This window comes from Rhea americana, unplaced genomic scaffold (genome assembly GCF_003343005.1).
Source record: "Rhea americana isolate MKP2758 unplaced genomic scaffold, rheAme1 scaffold_501, whole genome shotgun sequence".
Taxonomy (NCBI): domain Eukaryota; kingdom Metazoa; phylum Chordata; class Aves; order Rheiformes; family Rheidae; genus Rhea; species Rhea americana.
Window position 1 is genome coordinate 62,602 of NW_028186648.1, and position 22,703 is coordinate 85,304.

The 22,703-nt window shown below is 41.3% G+C and overlaps 1 protein-coding gene across 1 annotated transcript; it reads right to left on the bottom strand.

Moving 5' to 3' along the window:
• Positions 1–13,622: 13,622 nt before the first annotated feature.
• Positions 13,623–21,250, bottom strand: SULT6B1 (sulfotransferase family 6B member 1). The gene is made up of 7 exons (XM_085317740.1): positions 21,020–21,250; positions 17,486–17,598; positions 17,148–17,237; positions 16,099–16,225; positions 15,354–15,448; positions 14,926–15,082; positions 13,623–14,118 (listed from the first exon to the last, which is right to left on the bottom strand). The coding sequence occupies exons 1-7, from the start codon at positions 21,237–21,239 to the stop codon at positions 13,988–13,990; spliced, it is 933 nt and encodes a 310-aa protein (XP_085173866.1). The 5' UTR covers positions 21,240–21,250; the 3' UTR covers positions 13,623–13,987.
• Positions 21,251–22,703: the final 1,453 nt, after the last annotated feature.

Sequence of the window (22,703 nt, forward strand, 5' to 3'; positions counted from 1 at the left end):
ACTAGACTCTGCATCACTGATGACGACCCTCTGAGCTCTGCCTTTCAGCCAGTTCTCCAGCCACTTCACTGTCCACTCATCTAGCCTGCACTTCCTGAGCTTACCTATGAGGGTGCTATGGGAGACAGTGTCGAAAGGCTTGCTGAAGTCAAGGAAGGCAACATCCAGTGCTCTCCCAGTGCTGATGGTTTAATTCCCAGGATTGTTGCATTGCTGTTTTTCAGGTGGAAGTGTTGAAATTATGTATGGCTAAGGAGAAGTCTCTTGCTCCTCAGGATTTTTCCTGTAATTCAGTATGTCTCTCCTCTAATGGTGTGAAAACATACTGGGCTTTTTGTTTCTACTTTGAATGTAGGTATGTGTTTTCAGAACACAAAGAGTAATCTGACCTTTACAGAGTACCATCATGTCATGTTTTGCTGAAGGGCATTTTGATAGGTCCTCTGATATTTTAATTTTGATTGAGCTTTGTAATCAAACAGATACTTAATGAGTAAATCACTGCCAGCCCCTCAACAATCTGACTGTGTTGCCACGGCACAAAGAAAAAGCACAGTATGAATTCTCTGCTTGCTCACCTCAACAGAAAGGGACTTGGAGCATGTTCCAGTACGCACAGGAAAGCATGTAATAGGTCAAACTCATCCCCTCCCCCCAGCAGACTGATGCTGATGCCACAACTGCAGCTTTTTCTAAGGAGGGCATTTATCAGAGAGCAGAATGTGACATAGCTCTTCTCTTATATTTAATTTCAGATAACATTTACTATCCAAAGACGGAAAAAAGTAGGGGTTTTGTTTTAACAATTGCCACTATACAATAATGTTCCCTGACAAGGGGTTTTGTTGTAACAGTTGCTAAATCCAGTTATGTTCTCCAAAGGAAAATACAGGTTTAAACTTTCTTCCCATCCCCAAATTAGCTCCTGATTAGAGTATTAATTGTATGCCACTCTTATGCAAATAACTTTATAGAATAAAATAGAAAATAATGGCTAGAAAAATGTACTGAACGTATCCCCTTAGTATAGCTCACTCATATTTAAGGGGCCAAAAAAMCAAATTGATTTGACTGAATTAATAGCCAATCATTCAGAGTATCAGAATGAATATAATTCAAATTATAATGAAATTCTTCAGAAGAATTCCGCTATAGCAATTACATAAAGCATTATAAATAGGAAACAAAGCCAAATGTAAATTTCATGTTATTTTATGAAAATAATGTAGCTGTAGTTTTCTGAAGAATTCCATTGCAAGTTGAATTGTCCATTTCTGATGCTATGAATAATTGTGTACCTATTTATTCCTAATAACCTATTAATTATGTGCAATTTCATTCATCTTTCTAAATGGTATGAAGCCATTTAGAGAAACCACCTACATGACAACTTACCAATTATCCTTATAAAACATTTTATTGCCTTGGATTAGTTACATGCATAATTAACTGCCAACTGACCACTATGTTCATATAAGTTAGCAAAAGTCTGCAAAACTCAGTAGTATATATTTAATTCTAAACAATCATTTCTAAAAGGGAGTGATTTATGTATAATCACTGCAGAATGCAATGAAATTACACTCAGATTTACCATAAAAAGATAAGTGACTGCATGTATCAATATTTAAATATGCAAAATAACCATTGTTTTCTAGACTGTCTCTAAAAGAAACTCATTCACTCCTTTACTTTTCCAGTGCACCAGTGCTGCATCCATACATGTGCCCAACTGTATGCCCACAAGCAGCCCCACAGCACCACATGCTTACTCCTCATTTTTACYCTCAGAGTACACTGACAATGCGTTTGGTAACCAGGCCAAGTCCTGGCTCAAGGCTGGCAAGTTGCTTAACTCAAGTCCCCTGTATCCACACTGCGGGCTTTGGCATCCCTCTGGGTCACACTGCTGAACATTCGTTTTGCTTGGAGAGGCTGAACTCAGGCTCACGGCTAGCCTACAGGTCTGGGTCCCACTGCAGACCTCCCCTGCGTGCAGGCCTCACTCTGCTCGTCAGCACCGTTTCACCACTGAGGGACTCCCTCTGCCTCAGCTCCCGAAGGGACAGCCTCCACGTTAAGCTTACTGCTTAACATGTGGCCGCCACTGCTGGCAAGGTGACACCAACTATAGGTAGGACAAGAAGGATATCTTGTCCTTGTGGACATCTACACCCTTCACACGGAGGCCACATTCAGCAGAGGGTGAAGGAGTAACGGTTCCTCCTCAGCAAAATCGCTCAGGCTGCTGCTCTGCTACATATACCTGTCGCCATATATGTCCTGCTTGGGCAAAGCAATATAGCCCACCATTGCAATCAGCAAAGCAGAAGAGCATGATGCCATCTGGTATCTCTGCTACCTCTGCACTGCAGACACCAAGGATATCTCAAAGATCACTCAGAGGTTCACCTGCCCTAGCTTCCCTAACCCCTGAAAGGGCACCTGAAAGCACTCATCTTCAATATGCTGTTTACCCGAAAGAGGCTCTAGCTATATGAACAGAAAATACTACTCTCCTATTTCAGTACCGGGCAGGAGACCCATCAGGACYGTTCCACAGGCACTGCTGTAGGCTGTGCCATTCATGTGCATGATTCCCCCGTCTTCAGAAAATCAGGCCCTGTTCTGCCTGGCCAGGCCCCTTCTCTCTGTCCCCAAGATGCTGACGCTGCCAGCATACCAGCCTACAGCACTGTATACCCCATGCCACATAGACAGCATGAAGAGCCTAAAGGCTTATTCTTTCATGGACATTGAGAAATTTAGTTAGCCTGAGCTTTTCGTGAAAACAGAAGTAATATGGAAAGCCTATGACAGAACAAGAAACCCACCAACAAGACGACAGAACCAGCTTACTTCCCTCCAGAGCATAAAGCAGAGAAYAGAGCATAAGCAGTGTAAGCCAACATAATCGCCTCATCCCAGAACGAGTCAGGAGAACTTCAGTGCAGGGGGCCATTCTGTCTTTAATRGCAGCACCCTAAGCAAAATGTATGAGCTACTCAGCTTTCCCAAATTAGAGGGCTATTTGTCCTAACCAGAGATCTAAAAAAAATCACGCACATGCTCTGACAGCCTCCTCAAGGACAGCAACTGGTAGTTCAAAGAGGTCAAATGACAAAACAAACAGCTTGGCTTGGCAAGTTGGAGTCCTAATGGGAAAAGTAAACTAACTTAGTTAGAAGTAATCTAACTCACCCTTTAGTCTCCAGCAACTGGCACACTCTAATCTTTCAAAACAGCCTCTGGAAGATTTGTGATACTGTTTTATGTACATGCATTCCATTTTATATACTCAAATCCTTTCTTAGCTCCTTTCTATCAATGTCTATATCATCTTTTGCAGGCAAAGTGAGCAAGTAGCCTGGTGGCTGTGTTAGCTAATATACTCAGTCTGTGAGGCTTGCTGATGTGAATACACAGGACCACAGTAAACACAGCTATGCAGTTTACAGTTTAGAAGTGACTTCTGCTTGGCCAGCTTGCAGCTTGTTCATGTCTATGTGTAAAATATTCAGTGCAGAGGGGGCAGGTGTTACTCCATCAGTCTGCTAACTGCACAGAACAGAACAATGAGATGAGGAAAGCCTGTGCCCAAATGAGTGTTTAAACCGTTCTTTACTCCTGCCAGCAGTGCAGAACTGAATTTTCTTGAAAACAGCAACCTCCTTTTCTTGGGTTTTGACAAATTCATTCTTCCCTCCTCCTGTCCATGCACATTGTGTGTGGAAGGTTCACTTTCTAGCTTCAGTTGTCATTTCCCTCCTTTGTGCATCTTTCTTCTGGTTTCCCCTTCCCTACTGTAGAAGRCTGTCTTCTCCACTTCTCTCATTTGTCCAGCTTGCCCCCATCTGCAGCATCTCAGAGAGAAGTGAGCGGTGCTAGCCTTCATCATTCACCAAGCTTCTAGGCCCYGTTGCAGAGTCACAAGCCAGTTTTGTTTGCTGGGGCACAGGAGTCCACACAGAGCCTAAATGTGAAAAAGAAAATGCCGTTTCTACACCATTGTAATYCTAAGTGTAAAAAGTTGTTACCTTATTTTCAGAGAAAGGATAGAGGAAAAATATATCATGTTTCTTTTTAAGCTCCTTTCCTCTGTTTAGGCTCACCATAAAATTGCTGTAAAGCCTCAACAATCCCTGTGCCAAGAAACAATCCTGGCACTATCTCAGGAGAGGACAGGATGACCATTATATGCAGCAGGCGCTGTGAAGAGAGGTGCTGCCAGGGTACAGTACACATGTGTATAATGGAGGCAAAGAGAGGGATTAAGTTATGTGCACAAGGCAGAATTAATCAGCCTGTGTATCTTTATCCCTTCTGCGCTGAGGGAGATGTGCTGGAAGCCTCTGTACCATAAAATAGAACTTCATGTAAATGAATGTAAATTTAATCCATGGGCCAGTAGGCAAGCAGAGTCAGTTTGCCCAAAGGGATCTCAGCATAACATTTAGTTTCTTTTGTTTTAATTCATTCTGTACTCACATTCATTCTTTTGCAKATGCTAGGTTTGGTTTGACTTCTCTTTTTGTCCAGCTGAACAGCTTCTTACTCCATGAATGTGATATGCCATATTGATTCTTTTGATAGATGTTCTTCTTTGGTATGTTAGCATTAATCTTCACTTTTGTATTACAGAAAGGCTACACTATCACTGTACCCTGGCTAACACTGTCTCTTTTCTTCCTTTCATCTWCAATGATTTTGACTTAATTTTGAACTCTGAACAGTATTCCTTCTGAAGCAAATTTGAGTTGCTTCTATTGTTATTGTGGAGGATCTGTCATGCTGGCAAATAGTTCTGTATTTACAGCAGTTAACAGTGATACCTGTTCTACTGCATTACATAGTTGTCTTTCTATATTAATGCATTTTTTCATCCTTTTCTTTGCCCTTGGGCTTTTAACACAGAATTCATTTGTGGACAAGGCGCTTGTATGGACCTATTCGGTAAGCTATTCAAAACACTCAGTAAAAAATGCAACAAGAGAGAGCCCTAGAGGACCCATCCTGCATTGCACTGGAATGATGAAATCACCCATGTATAAAATATGCACTCTTGTCTCTTGTGCTTAGGTTGCTTATTTTAAAAGGCAGCATTCAGGTCACAAGGGCAGAAGAGGCAATAAATGGGCTGCAAAGACAATTAAATGGCAAAGTGAAACTCACATTTGATAATTGCAGAAGTTTGTTTATTGCCTTGTTTACTCCTCCAGTGTGAATATTATTCTCTGTTATATGACAGAAGGAAGACTGAACAAACCACAGCATTCAAATACATTTGGTTTTCAGCCAAGGTTCTGCAAATTACACATATTTCCCATTGGCATCTGTATGGGAAAATGCAGAAGAGTGTCAAGGAGATAGGTGATGGAAGCAAGCCAGACCATTACGTGGGAAAAGAAGCAGCAATATGGCATGCTGACCCATAGTCACATGGCTGAGCCTGTGCCAGTGTGGCACAGCACCTGGGCTTTGAGTTGAAATTAGTGACGAGCTCAGTATGCATACTGCACATGTGTATAGTTCAGAAAAACCTCTTGTAGTGCCCCCCCGCCATGATGTTCCTCACCATGGACCAACGCTCAGCAGTGCCTGGGATTCTCCTGCGCCTTTATTACCTCAATCGGGAAATCACTGGGGAACCCCTGCTTAGATGCAGAGGTAATAAATGCTCAGTACTGAACATAGTGTGCCTTGTGTTTGTGTATTTATCCCTGCTGGGAGATCCAGGCATTGCCTCCACCTCACTCTTACAGCATCACTTAAAAGGCAGCTTTCAAAAAGCTTTTTGCTTTAGGTATAATCTTCAGCTGTATAGCGAGCAAACACATCACACAAGTACAGCCTTCAGACCTGCTCTGCTTACCAGGCTCATTTGCTGTTCTTCCAGCAATCCACATTCTCTCACTCCACATTATTTCTCCCTGGTAAGACCACTGCCAGGTATTATTGTTAGAAAATTCTAGAGGGGTTAGGATTTAGAAAGCGAGAAGGACCAGATTTAATATCACTCTGTGATCATTCATACCAGTTAGGTTGGCACAAGAAGTCTGTAAGACAAACATAGCTCACCAGGAAGGAAACCAATTCTCCCATGCTTCAGCCCCAGTCCACTCAGAGGGCTGAATCWGATTTTTCAGAGAGCGAAGAACAAGTACACGATGCAGCACAGAGAGAAGTAAAGTAAGTAATTTTATACTGTCATTGGATAGACAGACCGAGCTGTTTTCGAAGAGAGGAAATTCCGAGATCAGTGAAAGAATTTCTCCTTAGATCAAGGTCTCAGTAAGTCAGGGTGATCTTTCTTTCTCAGTCCAAATGTAATTTCTGTCAACTGTACATCATCCTCTTCTGCCACTGTCCTTCCCCCTGCTCTTTCCTCTCTAGGGCATCTCCCTGCTTGGGAAATTCATTGTCATTCTGATCATGCCATCTCAGCCACCTAAATACCCCTGCCACCAATCCTCTAACTCCGTCCCTTCACACAAACACCACTTAACTAGCTGCACCCTACCTTTCCCGCTCAGCCTGTCCATTCCTTTCTGCTAGGTTTGCTGCTGCACTTGAGCAGTACAGCTCAATGATCTATAATCCACCTTACACCTCCGCCTCTCTTGAGCGCACAAAAAACAATCTAAAAATATTCATTTCAGAAATGTTAAATGTTAAATGTTACAGAACCCAACAGCACCGAGTGGTTTCCTCCCTGCCCTTACTACTGCTTAGCCAGAGGTGAAATAAGAGCAAACACCTCCTGGGCCCTCTTCAGGGAGGCACAAGCCATGTGGAAACAGCAGCTCCACAGAAATTGGACTGACAGGGGACTGTGACAGCAGTCCCAGGCCTGCTCCCAGGGAATGGAGTAGAAGGGCTGGTACTAGGACACTGGTAGCCTGACTGCTTCAAGTCTCCAACGCTACACTGCCGTGCAGCCAGGCCTCGTTCATGGAGGCCAGGGGCAGGGGACTCCGGGAGAGGCTCAAAGGAGCTACCTCTGCCCAGCAGGCATGCAGAGCCCAAGGCATGCCGCGGCCCGCACGGGGCAGCCTGCTGGCACCGCCAAAGCAGTGCCCCAGGCTGCCCCTGGGCTTGCAGCCCGTGCGCACCAGGAGCAGGGCGCCACGACAGCCCGAGGGGCTGCCCCAGCAGGTCCCCCCGCCTGGCGGCTGCCTCCCACTTGGGAGCAGCGCAGGGGCCAGGAGCAGCGAAGGGGGCCCTGACGGCTGCAGCTTGGAAATTCACTCTCCAGAATCTACGCAAGTCCTTCTTCAAAAGCCCAAGCCCCTCTTCCTATCCAGGCCAAACTGTTTCACCCATGATACTACSCCCAAAACCAAAAGTTATTTTAAAATTGAGGTTTAATCGTGAAGCCTTATAAAGCTTATAACAAGCAATTTGCGGTAAAAATTAAATTAATTTTCTGTTTAGATGAAAAGTTTGGGGGAATATTTCTGAAGAGTGTGGTCAGTAAGGAATATGAGTTCGTCTGAAATTTAAGTTTGGATGTGGTAGCCAATGACACKTACATATTTTCCATTTGTAAAATATTTGCTTTAGCTTCATGTAGCATAAAGGGTACATTATCGCTGCTTGGGCCTCAATGGGCAAGTGTTCTATTTATATTCTATTAGTACAATAACATTAAGGTAACTTTTCTGTGGTGATCCATGACTTTTTTTTTTTTTTTTTTTTTTTGAAATCAACCAAGAAAGCTTACTGTTCAGAAGCTTAAATGTTGCAAGTGAAGACAGACAAAGTGGCTTGCCAGAAAAAAAAGGAATAAAAAACAAAAAGTTTTCAAAATAAACAATAGAAAAAAAATCTATGCCATCAGGAAAAAAAAAACAGAGTAGAATGTGTTGGGAGACTAGAAATAAATGAAAATTGTATGAATACAAAGCATAAAGAGTTGCCTGAAGAATGAAAGAAGGGAATGATCTGGTGAACTACATAAATTATTCCAATCACTCTCTATGCCCTGACAAAAGAAATAAAGCAGCAGGAAGAATGTAAGCACTCCATTTTTGATTTTATCCTTTTTTTGAGGACATGACTGATGTCTAAGATTATCTTGGATTTCATTTTTCCCTTATAATGGAAATATTTTGCCTGTGGATATATTGGAAATACACAGTAATGAAACCATGGCTTCTTTACCCCTGTTGGGGGTATACACACTAATGCATGTTGTAGTAGTGAAAATGGCTTTACTGGCTTGTAAAATGCAAAACAGCAAGAAACTCATTAGGGAGCAACAAATACATGCCAATATGCTCRTATTGTTCCTAAGAGTGCAAATCTCCCAAGATACCAATTTCACAACCTCCTTTCATTTCCTGACTGCCTCACATTTTGGGGAAAGTCAGAGAATAATTTCTTATCTTCTAGTATCTCAGACTTCTACAGTTCCTCCAGAAGTCAAATGCTCTATTGAAAAATTTTCTATTCAGACACAGAGTATTTGCAAGACTAGGCACAGCACCTACAYATTTCTACTGGTTACATTTTCATGGAGCTGGGTGAAGGGACAAAAAAACTTGTGCCCAGGTAATTCCTGATGCCAGGTGTTCCCTACCTGGATGCAAAGCTGGTGGGTCTCCAGTACTTGTCATGAGAAGGCCAAACACCCAAAATGAGCAGGCCCTTGCTTTGGCCATTGGCACTGATGTCCCTGCCATGCCTTTCTTCCAGCACTTGAACAGCTTTGTAAGGAGAGSAGGGAGGGCAGAGGGTCCTGTGATCACCTTATTACCCACCATGCCATTTACCTCAGACACAGAAGAGTTGGTCTTTAAGTTTTTGTGACAAAGCCAGAAGGGTGCTAGGGAGGCCTCTTGGCCTTCTCATGGGCAGTTGTGCCACAGCCAGATAGTTGGCCTCTTCCCAAGTGGCAATACTAGTTGATGATAACTTCTCCCATCATTCTTGCCCACAACACTCAGATCAAGTGCTGCCTTCTTACCAGCTGGTTTCCTATCTGGGTACCATACCAAGGCCTTTTCCAGCTGGGTTGAAGCAAACAGGTTCTGGCTGACTGAAGTAACAAGCTGCAATCTAAACTATGTCAGTCCTAAACGTGTATATTTTGGGGGCCACTACTTGATATTATCTAGTCTGTAAGTATTATAAAGTATGATAGCAATTAATGGCAATTGTGTCCATTACCATAAACATCTGACTGTAAATAACATTTTATCAGAATACTTCAGTAATGCACTCAAACTTGTTATTGATACAAAATGCTTTCATTCATTGTGATGTTGTTCTCTACTTCTATTCTTTGCATCAATCCTGACACTATTAACATTCAAAACAATCACTGACCAGTCTTATTTCAACAACTTCAGGGTATGTTGCCAAGCTCCATGGTGTGGTAAGAGTAGAAAAAAAATGCCAATCACCACTAGAAGTGATCTTTCAGTCAAAAATTCAGATCAAAGCATTAGCAGTTTTCCTAAAGAAACAACACTAGAATACAAGACTAGSTATTTGCTGCTACAGTAAGATTAGTGTGGCTGCATTTCATATCCTCCTTCACTATAAAACCATTTGGCATTCTAATTGCCAGCCTACCCTCAGAAAAAATGCATTTGATGTTCCTGTGGATGTCATATATGCTTTAAATACTTTCATAGCACTGCTATTGTAGTTCAGCATTATCTTTCCAATTAATGTACCACATAGTGATGCATTACAAAATGCTTACGTTTTGTAAATGAGAAAATTGTGCTCATTTCTGTCTGCTTTGATCCCATTTTATCTTTATTGCAATTTGATACCAGAATTCTCTTCATTTTTGGTTGTCTTATTGACACCCTGAACACACACACAAGGGAGCTATCTCCTGCATATGAAAGACAAATTTACGTTTCTCTTTACCAAGATAACCTCCAATTTCTCTTTTGCAATATCATTTTAATATACTTTCCTGCTTTATGATTGTTACTGAGCTCATAATGGAAACGGAGGTGCAAAAAGTACTAATGGAGTACCATTTACCAGTTACTGTAAATGTAGACATAATAAATACTTACAACTGTTGGAAAATGAGAAGTGTGAAGGAGGCAGGCAATATAGAAAAAAAAAAGTGGTCAGGGAGTGGGGAAAAAAAAAACTGAATGATCTGACACATTCCTTAAAGGCTCTGTATAAAAAAAATACTATTTAAATTTTCACTGCTGAGTACCATAATAAAGAGAAAAGTGTAAAAGGGAAAACATATAAAACAGAAATGTTAACATAAAATATAAAAACAAAATTTCTTTCTAAATGTATGGTTGAAAGAATATGTGACTCATGATTTTCCACTATGAGGAGATTCTGTTGGATCTGATTTTTTGTTTAGCTGCTGTCAACAGCTGCAATCACTGTAAGCTACCGGATTTAGCCCTGCAATACCACCATCCCAAAGTAGTTCACAGGGCAGCTTTTTATCCTGAATGTGCTGAAGTGCTCTTGTGGAAGGTGCAAATTCTCCCTTTCTCCAGTGAATTCACCTCAACATCATGTTTAACTTTCTTCCCTGTTGCCCAGTTTCATCATTTTTAACAGAACAGAATCTACAACACAGAAAGCTACAAATAAATTAACCACCTCTCACACTTGCCAGTCTTGCACTTGGTGTTCTTTAATCCTCATCCTTAGCTTGTAATTAATGAGCATGTGAATATGTAACGAATAGAGTGTACACAGAAGACTGAAAGGATTCAAGAATGTCATCTCTAAATTAGTCCCTCAGTTATCTGAACAACCCTACCTAAATAGCCTTGAAGGACAAAGGATTAGATGTGTAAATATTTAAGAAGTCCACTTAGTATCTTGTGATAGTATCTTTTCTTGAACTATCCTGGAATTCTTCATTATAAACTTAAATTGAGAAAGAAGGTAGTTTAAGTGGATAGGCTGGCTGTTACAGATCTATCAATAATTTAGACAACTTACTTTACAGGCATTAGTGGTCCTGTTTCACCATTATCCTCAAACAGAGGCTTCTGAACTTCCTTTTATTAATTATTTACCAATGACACTGGCCTACTGCTGTAGTAGGGCCTATTACATCTAAGGCAAATATCCAAGGAATAGAGCTGCTTTCTCCAGTGACTACACAGAGCTCATAGAGAACCCAAGTCTGAGATAGGTTCATCAACCTGAAACTTAGATTTGTTTGATACTAACCCACTTCATTCTGATTTAGTTTGTTTTTGTGTATTTTATTTCRAGCTGCTACTTAGCTGGTACCCTGCTTACAGGCTTACTCATCTAAAATAATTATCCCAGCTGTTAATTTTTGAAAACAATTTCACTTCTGCACTAATCCTTTCATCCCACACTGAGTTCCACAGTCTTTCAGATAGGTATTTCAGCAAGTCAGCCTAAAGGCTGAAGGATTATCCATCATAATTATATATTTTTAAGATAAAAAGAGGTCTTCCTTACCTACTCTTCTTCTCCCTCTTTCACTTGCTAAAGGAAGTCTTGTGTTTATTTTCTCCTAACACCACTTACCACAGGAATGTGAGATAGAGCAGTAAGACATTAAAGAACTGCAGCAGGACAATTTTTGCTCTCAGAGTTGTATGCAGCTTTCATTGCTACAGCAAACATGTCTGAAACAGGAGGAAAAAATTATGTGGAAATTATGTGGAAAAAATTAAGTGGAATATGCCAGGWAGGAGACAAAATAAGATTTTATTGAGACTTGATCACAAAAAGACAAGACTTTCCTAACTATGCATTGAAGTTTACCTGTCTTAATCATTTCTGTCACTGGCAAACTGTTAGAAAGGGAGTCTCATTAGCTCTGAATGACTGGCAGATTGTTGTGATTTATTATGAGTTAAGAAAGTCCACAGCAGAATATCTCAGAGTCCATCTGTGTTAATATCTCAGGTGCTGATACCTTATCAAGGCTGAGAACTCAAGTAYGTGCTTTACTAAACTTTGCCGTAACAAACATTCCTTTGGCCAAGTCATTTACCATGATTAAGACAGTTATTTCTCAGATGGAAGCTGCTAAACTATAAAGAAGAAGGGAACGAAGGAGGAAAAAGGAGCATGGGGTAAAGTCTGCCTCCAGAGCCTCCTCAGGTTTCTCCATCCTGCAGCAAGACCCTTTGCCTCTTGCTGTTGTGCACGTTGACTGTTCTCAGGTATTCTCTAGCAGATCAGACAGCTGTCTGCCAGCAGCCACTCCTCCAAACACACTGCCATGTGCTCAGAAAGGACTGCAGGATCCTTTTCTACAGGACTACAAGACAATGATATGTCAGTCACTCCAACTGAAAGCCCGTTCTGAACTATCAAGTTGGGTTCTTCATGTTTCTCCTCCTTATTTTTCTCTTCTCCCACCACACTCCCTCCCCATTTTCCATCCTATCCTTCTCTACTAGTATCCTTAGTAATGCCACACAAACTTGCATTTTTTACTTCAGGTTTCAAAAGAAGTGACCACTGCAGAAGCATGTGACCAGTGAAGCCTTTTCTCATATATTCCTTTCTTCAAAATATCACCTACTTTTTGGCTGGCTGAAGAAAGAAAAACCCTTACAGGCTTTCACCCCACTCATAAAGGTACGCTTTATGAGTGCCACTGAATGACCAGGAGGGCATTTCCACTATTTACTCCATTCATTTTTCTAAAACTCAAGATGATGCCAGTAAGACTTGTAACCTCCTCTATTGGCTAAATTAGCACTTACACGGGCATTACCCACGTATTCCTTCCCCAGTACTTTTGTCTTCTTTTTGGAGATAAAGGAATGCCTCTGGTGACAAAGTAACAAACTGTCAAAGACTGATGTCCAAAAAACCACCCAAAGGAAAACTATAGGCTAAAAAGTAGCCCTTTATCAGATCATTTGATTGTCTTGTGCACACCAGCCTTCCGGCAGCATCAGATTCTGCTCTGGACAGTAGTACTGCAAAGCCCATAGGCAGACATCAGAAGAAAAACACATCTTGCTCTGAGATCATATATGCATGAAGTAATTCAGGCATACCCTGACAACTGCTCCATTTCTAAAGTTAYGCAAGCAGTATTCTTCCTTATCTCATGTCTAAAAAGTCCCTTCTTCCAAACAAGTGAACCAGATGGCTATCAAGCCACTTGTTTTGATACCACAAAGAAGTGACTTTCAACCATTCTTACCCAGCTGGGAACTCTTCCACTTTCTCAACATCCAAAGCAGAGTGGATGCTCAGGAGTCCTCCTAACAATAAGACAGAAGAAACCCTGTCTCCTCAACATGCCTTTAAAATTTCTCCCATTTCTTCCTCAGTCATTGCTGAGGTTAAGCCACAAAAAAAAAAAAAAAAAAAAAAAAAAAAAAAAAAATTCACAGCCAAGAAGGGGACTCCAATCTCTATGAGAAAGTTCTGCTGCAACAGTTCCTTCCACGCTCAGGATGTGATCTCAGATTATCAAAGGAAAGAAAAATAATATCAGTGAAAAGGGAGACAATTTCTACCACTCAGTTCCCTTACATTTCCCTGCCATTTATCAACACAGAGAAAGTGATGAAACATAATTACAATGAAACTTTTTGAAATTTCATTTTACTCTGGAATACTAAGAAGTTACAAATTAAAAACCGAAATGATACTTAATGATTGTTTAAAAAAACCTCTTGGAAAATTATTTCAACATACTGAATACATTTTCAGTGATTTCAGCAGGTTCAACTAATGCATACACATTCCAAACAAGATTGTACCAAGTAACATGGAATCATGGCTAAAAATCAATTTTAAAAAGCAAGATGAGGCCAAAGAATCACAACTCATTTAAGAGGATCCACTGAAGTCAACAGTACTAACTGACCGAACAAGAATCACTCGTGTAAGTTAAGACCGCATGAAGAGGCCTGCAAACTACAAGATTTTTCAAATACTTCAAATTGGATATTTGTCCTAATTCCTTTTTGATTTCATAAAAGTGAATGAAAAGCAGGCCAGACATGAGATTTTTTTGTGCAACTCTAGTTCAGACCTTGCAGTATACATCATATTTTAACATTGCTCCCAGCTTAGTTCCTCCTAAGCACACTTTGAATTTGGCATCCATTTCCTGGTTCTGAGTTTCAGTGAAAAGATTTTTCCAGTCCCCAACAACACCTGGAATATAAAGAAAAGTAAAATATATCCCTTGACTATAAGGACTGAAGAGAATGATTTAAAACAAACAAACAAAAAAATCCTTTGTCCCCCTTATTACTGTATTTCAGGATAATCCACATTTTTTGCCAGAAAAGAATCTCTGACCCAAGAATACACTCTGCTGCTTTATGTTTGGTGTCTTCAATAGAAYGTGAGCATAGAGAACATATGAAGCTGTTGGTTGGCCTTGACTTTGGCAGATGCCTGCACACATGCAGAAAACTGTAAAAACTGACTGGCCATGATGAAACCTACCTATAAAGTTCAAAGGCATGGCTTTCAACTGCAAGAGCTTAGTGCACTGCAACTAGACACTGTCCTGAGCTGTAGTCTAGCCTTGATCCACATTTTGAAGAGCCYGCAATCTGAGGTTGTCTGAGTCTAGAGCTCCAGTTTGATCCATGGCTAAAAGACATGGCTCAAACTGTGGAGAGTCTRGATTCAAAGTTTTAACTGAGGTTCACATGCAATCACAAGGCTAGTAGTCACAGAAACCAAAAGAAAACTTTTCCTCACTTTAATTGGTGCTACTGCATACCATGACTGAAGGACATGCTTATTGTATATATATTATGCACATTATACAGGGCTCTACTGAATGTTATTGACCCTTGTGATGAAACCAAGTGATAGTGCCCCGAATCACCATCAGTGTTTCTTAAACAACTTACAATCTTGAAAACTGTACAGGAAGACTAATCATTTACTGATCCAAATTCTAATCTGCTCAAAATACATTTGTTTGTTTGCTGTAAACAAATTTACCTTTTCGGAAGAGAATTGAGCCAACAGCACCATGCGTCTCCTGAGCCTTATCCTTCACCGCCTGGAAAGTGGCCCTGTCCGCAACAGACTGAATCTGCTCAGCTGTTGAGAAGAGTCCAAAAAATTCAGCTATCTGCTTTACACTGGAAGTCAGGTTCTGAAAGCAGAACAGTGAAAGAGAGTAACATAATATGCTTCCCTTTAAAAAAGGGGTTACCCGCTTAGGATATGCATAGTCACTATCTATTAACACACATTCACAGTACATTTTCTGTATTACACTGGTGCTTTGTACAGCCAGACTCGTTGCTAAAGAGCCTTGATTTTACTCTCTCTGAATTACCTATACCTTTTCACATTAATTTCAGCATTTTTCAGGAAACAGACTCAGATGTGTTTTGCCTGTCAGCACATATCACACGTTTTACCTCTTTCAGGTCTTCATATATTACAACCATAATATTTTCATCCTCAATATGTTTATTCCAGGTGACTGCATGGTCAAAATAGGATCCCCAGCCGACTGTAAAGAAAAGAAAATGCATCAGTCAGATATTCTTTTATTATTGGGCATTAATTTCTMTCCATTTGCGGAATTCCATCTGTTGCCTATCAGTTATATCTCTGCAACCAGACCAGCTCCGCCTTTCAGTGGTACYGTTCTGTACAACAGAATGATGGAGACATCTCTTGGACTTCTGTAGAAAAGTTTCCACACAGAAATAAGAAATTCACTATATGCTTCCCCTCCATTGCTACAGTTACTAAAGAGAGCTCTTAAAAGCCAAAGCCAGACATCAGTCTAAACTTAAAATCTGTGTTGCTTATGAGGTGTTTGGCATTATATGTGGAAACAGTAATGGCAACAAAATGTTATTGCATTACCACTTCAGTTGTATASCATTTCCTCCATCGCTAAGTGACAGAATTTTGGTCTAAAGCCATTATCAAGCTGCTGTGCAAGCCCCCATATCCTTGTTTGGAATAACAAAATGCCCAGAACCAGAACATCTTTTGGACTTTCTCCCTATTCTGGCATTCAGCTGCCTCCCCTGTCATGAGGTGTGGCCATCAGTAAACTAATTATGACACAGCTGTTTTCCCATTGGCCTCRTTTAGTTGTTTTTAAACTAAGCTGCTTTTTTCAGCTACATTCAGTAACTATAACAATACCTTTCCCATTCATGAACTCGGAGAAGAACTCATCCCAGGAGCTGTAACTGGGGACGCTTGGTGCATTGTTGTGGAAATGGAAAAATGAAACAGCTGTATCTTTAGGGTTTCGAAACAACACTAGTATCTGGAGTGGGAGAAAGAGGTCAACAATTTTAGATCACTTATTTCCCCTGGCAACCAACACGAGAGCTTAACCAAACATTCTGCAATCAATAACTTACTGGAGTCTTTAAAATACTTTCTTTATTAGGTAAGGCATGCAGAACTTAAAACGTGGCGATTATAAAGGCCTTGTTACCACTTGCTTGTGTCATGAAGAAAAAAAGGAGCACCAGGAAAAGCTGTAATACTTGTCATTGAATCCTATCCCACAGCTGCCTAAAATCTGGAAAATTGCAAGGAATCATTTGCCAACCCCCTGCTAGGAAAAGTTCTGTTTGATTCTCACAGCTGTTTTAATCATCTCCCATTTTTCAATGCATGGCAGCAATGTTCTTGAAAACCTGAGAGACTGCAATCCTCAGACAACTGTAAACACTTCTGAAAACATTACGCACAATRCAGCAGAAAATACTTACAAAACACAGATAAAATCTCCACTCTTTAACCAATCTCCGCTTGTCTGTTGCATTATCTCCTAAATACTAGGTATTTGTCACTGTTCAGTGACACAGTGTCAGAGCGCACAAAGTACTACAATTTTAGCAGTCTGACTCTGCATGGAGATAGTCAATGCCYCAGAGATATCACTGCCACATTCAATCCTGATGTGGTTACATAACAAAAAGTGGCATAAAAGAGAAAAGCACAGCACTCCATTCATTTTTGACCACTGCAACAGCCTCCAGATCTGTTCTTGTTTGTCAACTACAGCACTCCCAGTGCTGCTATAAATGCTAGCAGGTACTAAGCCAGCCCAAGGATCATGAGACTCCCATTGTCTCCAAATTGCTTTCCCTCCATACCACCTGCATGGGTACAAGGAAAGGACGTGGGCCCAAAATTACTCTTGCATGCTGGTAATGTCAGAAAGATGAGATGCCCACCTTGGCTTTGTTCTTGAAAATAGACTTGGGGAGGCAATCATAATTCAGATGTGTTGCCAAAATCCTTGGAGATGGAATCTGYTTTATCCTCTTTGGAAACAAACAGAACAATGAGTGAGAACAGTTTTATTACATGGGTACAGCAAGATCTGAGAGAGTCGCCTGTGTGAAACWACCTCTAATCAAAAGGCATTAGTCATCCAAGATTATCTTTTTTCCCCCTCTCTCAGGAGAAATAGCTCTCCTTGCTGCATGACTTCATCTTAATTACTGGTGTGTGGGGATGCAGGAGAGAAAACAACAGACTGTAAGCAATTCAATAGTTTCTTTTCACTAACCTGGTATTTATCTGGATCTCCACATTCAATAAATGGCAGTTCTGCGCTTACATGTTTACTCTGGGTGGTTGTAAATATCAGATCATTTAAAATCTGGATAAGCCAGTTCACACCTGGACCAGGAAACCAAGAGAACAAAATAAAATGTATCAAAGGTTCATACAAGATCTCAGAGCCTTCTCTTAACACAGCTTAAYTCACCATAATAGACATTTGTCAAATTACAAATACTATGAAAGCTCTCAAATGATTATAAACATAATAATGTTTTTAGTCAACAACACTTTCAACAGCTTAACTATGACCTTCTTGGCTTACTTATAATTGGTATGAGGAAAGCCCAGGGGGGTAAAACTGACTCAATGTTGTACTTAACATTCTTCTAATATATTCATAAAACAAGAGTGACAGATAAAGGCAGCAGTGAAAGACAATAAAGTCACTGGGAGGGAAGGTCTGGATAGGAGAGGGAAGAAATGATCAAGGAACACAACTCATTCTGTTGAGAAGTGTCTGCCTCCCTCTCACTGCATTACAACAAGGGTGAAATGGAGTCACCTATTCAGTGTCACTGCCAGTGCCTGACCCCTGCTGGGCTCATGGCTATCTCCATGAAGTGCATGCCAAAAAAAATGCTGCAGGAGATGTTACCTACCAAACAACTGTACCCTTCCCAGTACCTCAGAAGAGCTCTTGCAGGAAATTCTCTCCAGTCCCACCCCACCATGCTTCTGGGTGCATGCCAGGCCTGCTTGAGTGGCACAACTCCGTCACTAGCTCCATGACCTCCTGACGTTGCTTTGCGGTGCCTTCTTTTCTCAGCTTTCTGGGAATTACACTTGCTCCACTAACGTCCTGCCGATTGCTCCAGGACAGAGCTAAAGAACAGTGTATGATCACTTAGGCCCACAGCACTCTCCCCGCGTTCTTGTAGAGAGACGCTTGAAAGCGTTCCCATCAGGCCCAAGGAAATGGAGCGGTGAAGCTGCCTCAGCATCCTGCACACTGCGAACCCCCTGCGAATGCAGCTGCCAGAAGTGCTAACATGGAATGCACAACACAAATAGCTTCAACATCATGCTTTCAGTGGAAAATTATTCTCAAAAAAAATGTTTCCACTCTTGGCTATATAAAGCACTTTGGGACATTTGGATGGAAGCAGCTGAGATGTGTAATATTTATATAATACTGTGTATACAATATGCACACATCATAAAATGTTGTATAATACTTATAAATATATTTCTAAAATTTTCTCTTTACAGAGACTAGAGCCAAAATCATTATTTACTGTAAATCCATGTCCTCATTTGCCCAGTATTAACTGCCTGTGAAAAAACACAAATACAATTTTAACAAAAAGCTCTATTTGATAAGTCTAAAAATCCTAATCTCTATATTCCCTGTTGACTTCTCAATCACATGATTTATCACTGATAAATACTGCATCATGAAACTGCACTGTCCTTCACCCACACCTGACAGTTTTCTGTGTCAGGTAAGAGTTTTCTTCTGCAATGTGCAACTTGTGTTGGGAGAAAAAATTTATAGCGTGAGACTCTACTATAACTTAAGCTTAATCCTTAATAAATAATAGAAGCTAGAAAAATATTAAAGCTGTGCAAGACAAAGCTTTTGAAGAGCCTCAATGTGAGTCCTTTGTTGGACATGGTCATGAATGTTTAAAACTGACAAGTGCCTGAGGAGCTTGAGGCCTGCATGAGAAATACCTGAGAAGCCAGCAGAGGAAACCAGGTATCAAGCCTCATTGGTTCATGAAGGAAAGGGGCCCACAAAGAGATTTGAGTCCTGCCTAGTGACAGTATGGCTTACGGAGTCTGAGTGCTGCACCAAGGAGTAACAGGTAGCCCAGTAATCTCTTTTAAAATGCAGTATCTAATCTTCCCTTTTCCATCTTCATCCTCCCCATTTGCCTCTTTTTCTCCACTTTGCACACTATAGGATATAAGGACAATAAATCTATTTAGCATTGAGTAAGGGAATAAAATGTTCAAACAGGATAAAATTCCAAAAAAGCAAGATTTATCTACAAATGGTAACTACACTATCCTGCATAGATGTAGCATTTTCTCTCCCTCCTGCTTCTTCACCTCTTCTGTACAACCTCCTGTGCATGTTTTTCTACTGGTGCCCTCTGGGTAACACTTCCTCGTGACCACAGGGAGCTAAACAACTGGCAATGAACTTTTTACCCTTGTTAAAACTACTGAATTACCATAAAGTGCCTAGTGTTAAAAGTGGGAGATTTCTTTTTTAAGCTACTAATACCTCTCCATGAGCAGGAAAAGTTTATTGAATTATTAAACCTCAGAGCAGTCGGGGCTATGACACCACTTCTGAATTCTTCCAAACTCCATGAGAAATTAAAGCCAGAACCAAGATCTATCAGTGCCCATCCTCACCGGGTCCAGCAAAAACCTTGAATCCAAGACCATTGGAATTATGGGCTTCTTAAAATAAAGAAACACATTGTGCTTCAGCTCTCACCTTTTATATTTGTCCTCTCTGTCCACTGGGTCACTGTTTTGTCTCACAGCTGCTTTATATTCACCCAGCACTACACGCATACTTTTTAACAAACTACACTAAGCCTGAATTACACTATATTCTTTGTGGATCACAGCCCAGCAGTCAGTAGGATTTCTATGTGCTCTGTACCTTGCTAAATTACACCCTGACTAAAGACTCTCTGATTAGACCCTAACAGGACTGCACTAGTTAGCACATTAGTGCAGGTGTTCTGTAGGCAAGAAAACCTTCCTTGCACCCACTTTCTCTCTGGCAACCCTAAGCTGGTACTGCTTAGTTCTCAAAGTAGAAATATATATTTGGAATAGATCCATTACTTAACTGAAAGCAATCACGTCAAACAAAACTTCTATTAAACTGATTAAAATAAACTAGCTGGTTGTTTGAATATTTTTACCCCCCTGCTCCTATGGCACCTCTTTCTGCAGAACTCCAACTAAAAGATTTAAAGTATGTTACATTCAAAATCATTTTGCAGTTACTGTATAAGCTACATTAGGCTAAACAGAAAACAACCTTGATACTGAATAATGCCAATAAACAGCTTACAATTTTGCAAATAAAGATGCTGTGTCCTGTCACTTTCCATTCATTAAGAGCCTACTGCATAACCTTATTGGTCTTGCACAACGATTACTAATATGCTTTCCAGAATGCAGTTTATCACACTGGCAGAGTTGTCTTGGCCCATTGATACATAAAAACTATGTATTTTATTCTCACGTATCTTCTTCAGACAAAAATAGTTCTGTATGCTAAAGCATTTTCTCCTTTCAAAAACACAGACCCTACTAAAACAAAATGCAACAGATTACATAATTAAGATAAAGCAAGACAAACCCCTACTGCCCCTGGTTGTATTAGATATGCCTAATATCCTCATACAATGTAGAAACACAATTAGTTGGTTATTTTTCCTCTTACTGTGTCAGCTAATTAGTTACAGTATTTTAGAGCAGAGCATGTAATTCGCAATGTATTCACCGCATTTGGGGTAAGACACCAACACCAGATCATCTCTTCTGGCTTCTAAGTTCTCCAGGGCTTGGAACGTTTCTGCACTGCATGCTGTGACGGGATAAGGAGTCCCCTGGTAGGAGAACAGCAGGTCCTTCAGGGTAAACCCTTCAGACTTTGCCAACACTTTATTTATTTCATCAACAAAGTCCTTCTTTTTCTCAGCCATGTTTACCAGCTTTGGCATGTGAAAATGCTGGTCTAATGCAAAAAGTGCCTATAAACAGGCATTTTAAAGGGGTGGAGTATAAATCCGTGGCATTACTCCTGCCTTTTCCCCCTCCACATAAAACCCTTATAACCTGATACATTTTTTTCTCTCCTCCCTCTCCACCTTCTGGAAATTAAAAATGGGTTGATCCTGCCTGTTCTTAATCTAGAGAGGAGGGACTGATTTAGTAAGAAATCCCATGGAGAGCAAGAAATAATAGCAAGTTCAAACAGCAGGAAAAACAAGTTGAATATGAATCCCCATGTGATAAAGAACAGCAAAATATTAAATCTAATCTTACATAACATTAATAGGAAACAGAATCCTCTCATGAAGAGAGAAAAGTCCCTAAGAAAAAAAAAATAAATAAGCCCCAGTGGTTTTATTTTGGTAATAAACTCAGACCCATAATATGGGTTAAAAGAAACAGTGAATAACAGAAAGCAACAAAATCAAAACCATAAAACAGAAAGACCAAAACTCAGAGGGGAAGTGATGCTACCATCTTAGCCTCTACATACCTACTGTGGGAGCTAGTGTGCATTAATGTCCTTTTTCATGTTAAAAAAAAATAATTAAAAAGCTGAGATATTGCACTGCACAGCTTTTTTAATGCCCTCAAGACAGGACTTAAACCCCATTTCAGAGGACTGGGATTTTTTTGCATCAAATTGTGTTTTGCTCTAGCAGGAACCACAACATGGGCAGCTGCCTCCTGAGAGCAGAGGAGCTCTTAGGTTACTCTGAGCAGCAGCAGAGCTGCACCTAAGCACAGGCCTGCTCGCACGCCCAATGCCAGGCACCTGCTGAAGAACTTGCCAAGGTGGAGGCAGCCCTAGCGTGGCCTCACCGGCAGCGCACATGGTGCCAAACTGCACTGAAACAGCAGTGGTGGATTCACTTTGAGCAACAGAGAAAGCAGGAGACAGCAGGCAGCCTGCCGCGCTCCCCCCAGGGATGCGGTTTATTCTCTTCTGCCACCCGGCTGCCACCAAAGGACGCTGAGCTGTGAGAGGGAGAAGGCAAAGGTGAGACATGAACTGAGAAACATCACTTGTAAGCAACGCCATCCCGCTGCAGTATTATACCGCGGTTTGCAGCTATTGCTGCCGCCGGCAAGAACAGTTATGCTTGGGGATGCCCGTCACGCACGGAGCCTCGGGGAGAAGAGCTCTCGCCGAGACGCGCACCAGCGCCCAAGGCTGCGCAGACGGCGGCCGCGCCGCGGCCAGCGGGGCGAGGAAGCGGCTCCTCTCGGCGACCTTCCACAGCCCCGAGCCAGAGGCTACGGGGCCCACGCCGAGCCGAGCCGAGCCGAGCCGAGCCGGGGAGGCGGACGAGGTGCTCCGTGACGGGGCTGTAGCGGCAGCGGTAGAACATGGCCACCACCGAGCGGGCCGCTGCGCAGCCGCGGGGAAGGGAGCGAAGCAGCGGGATGCG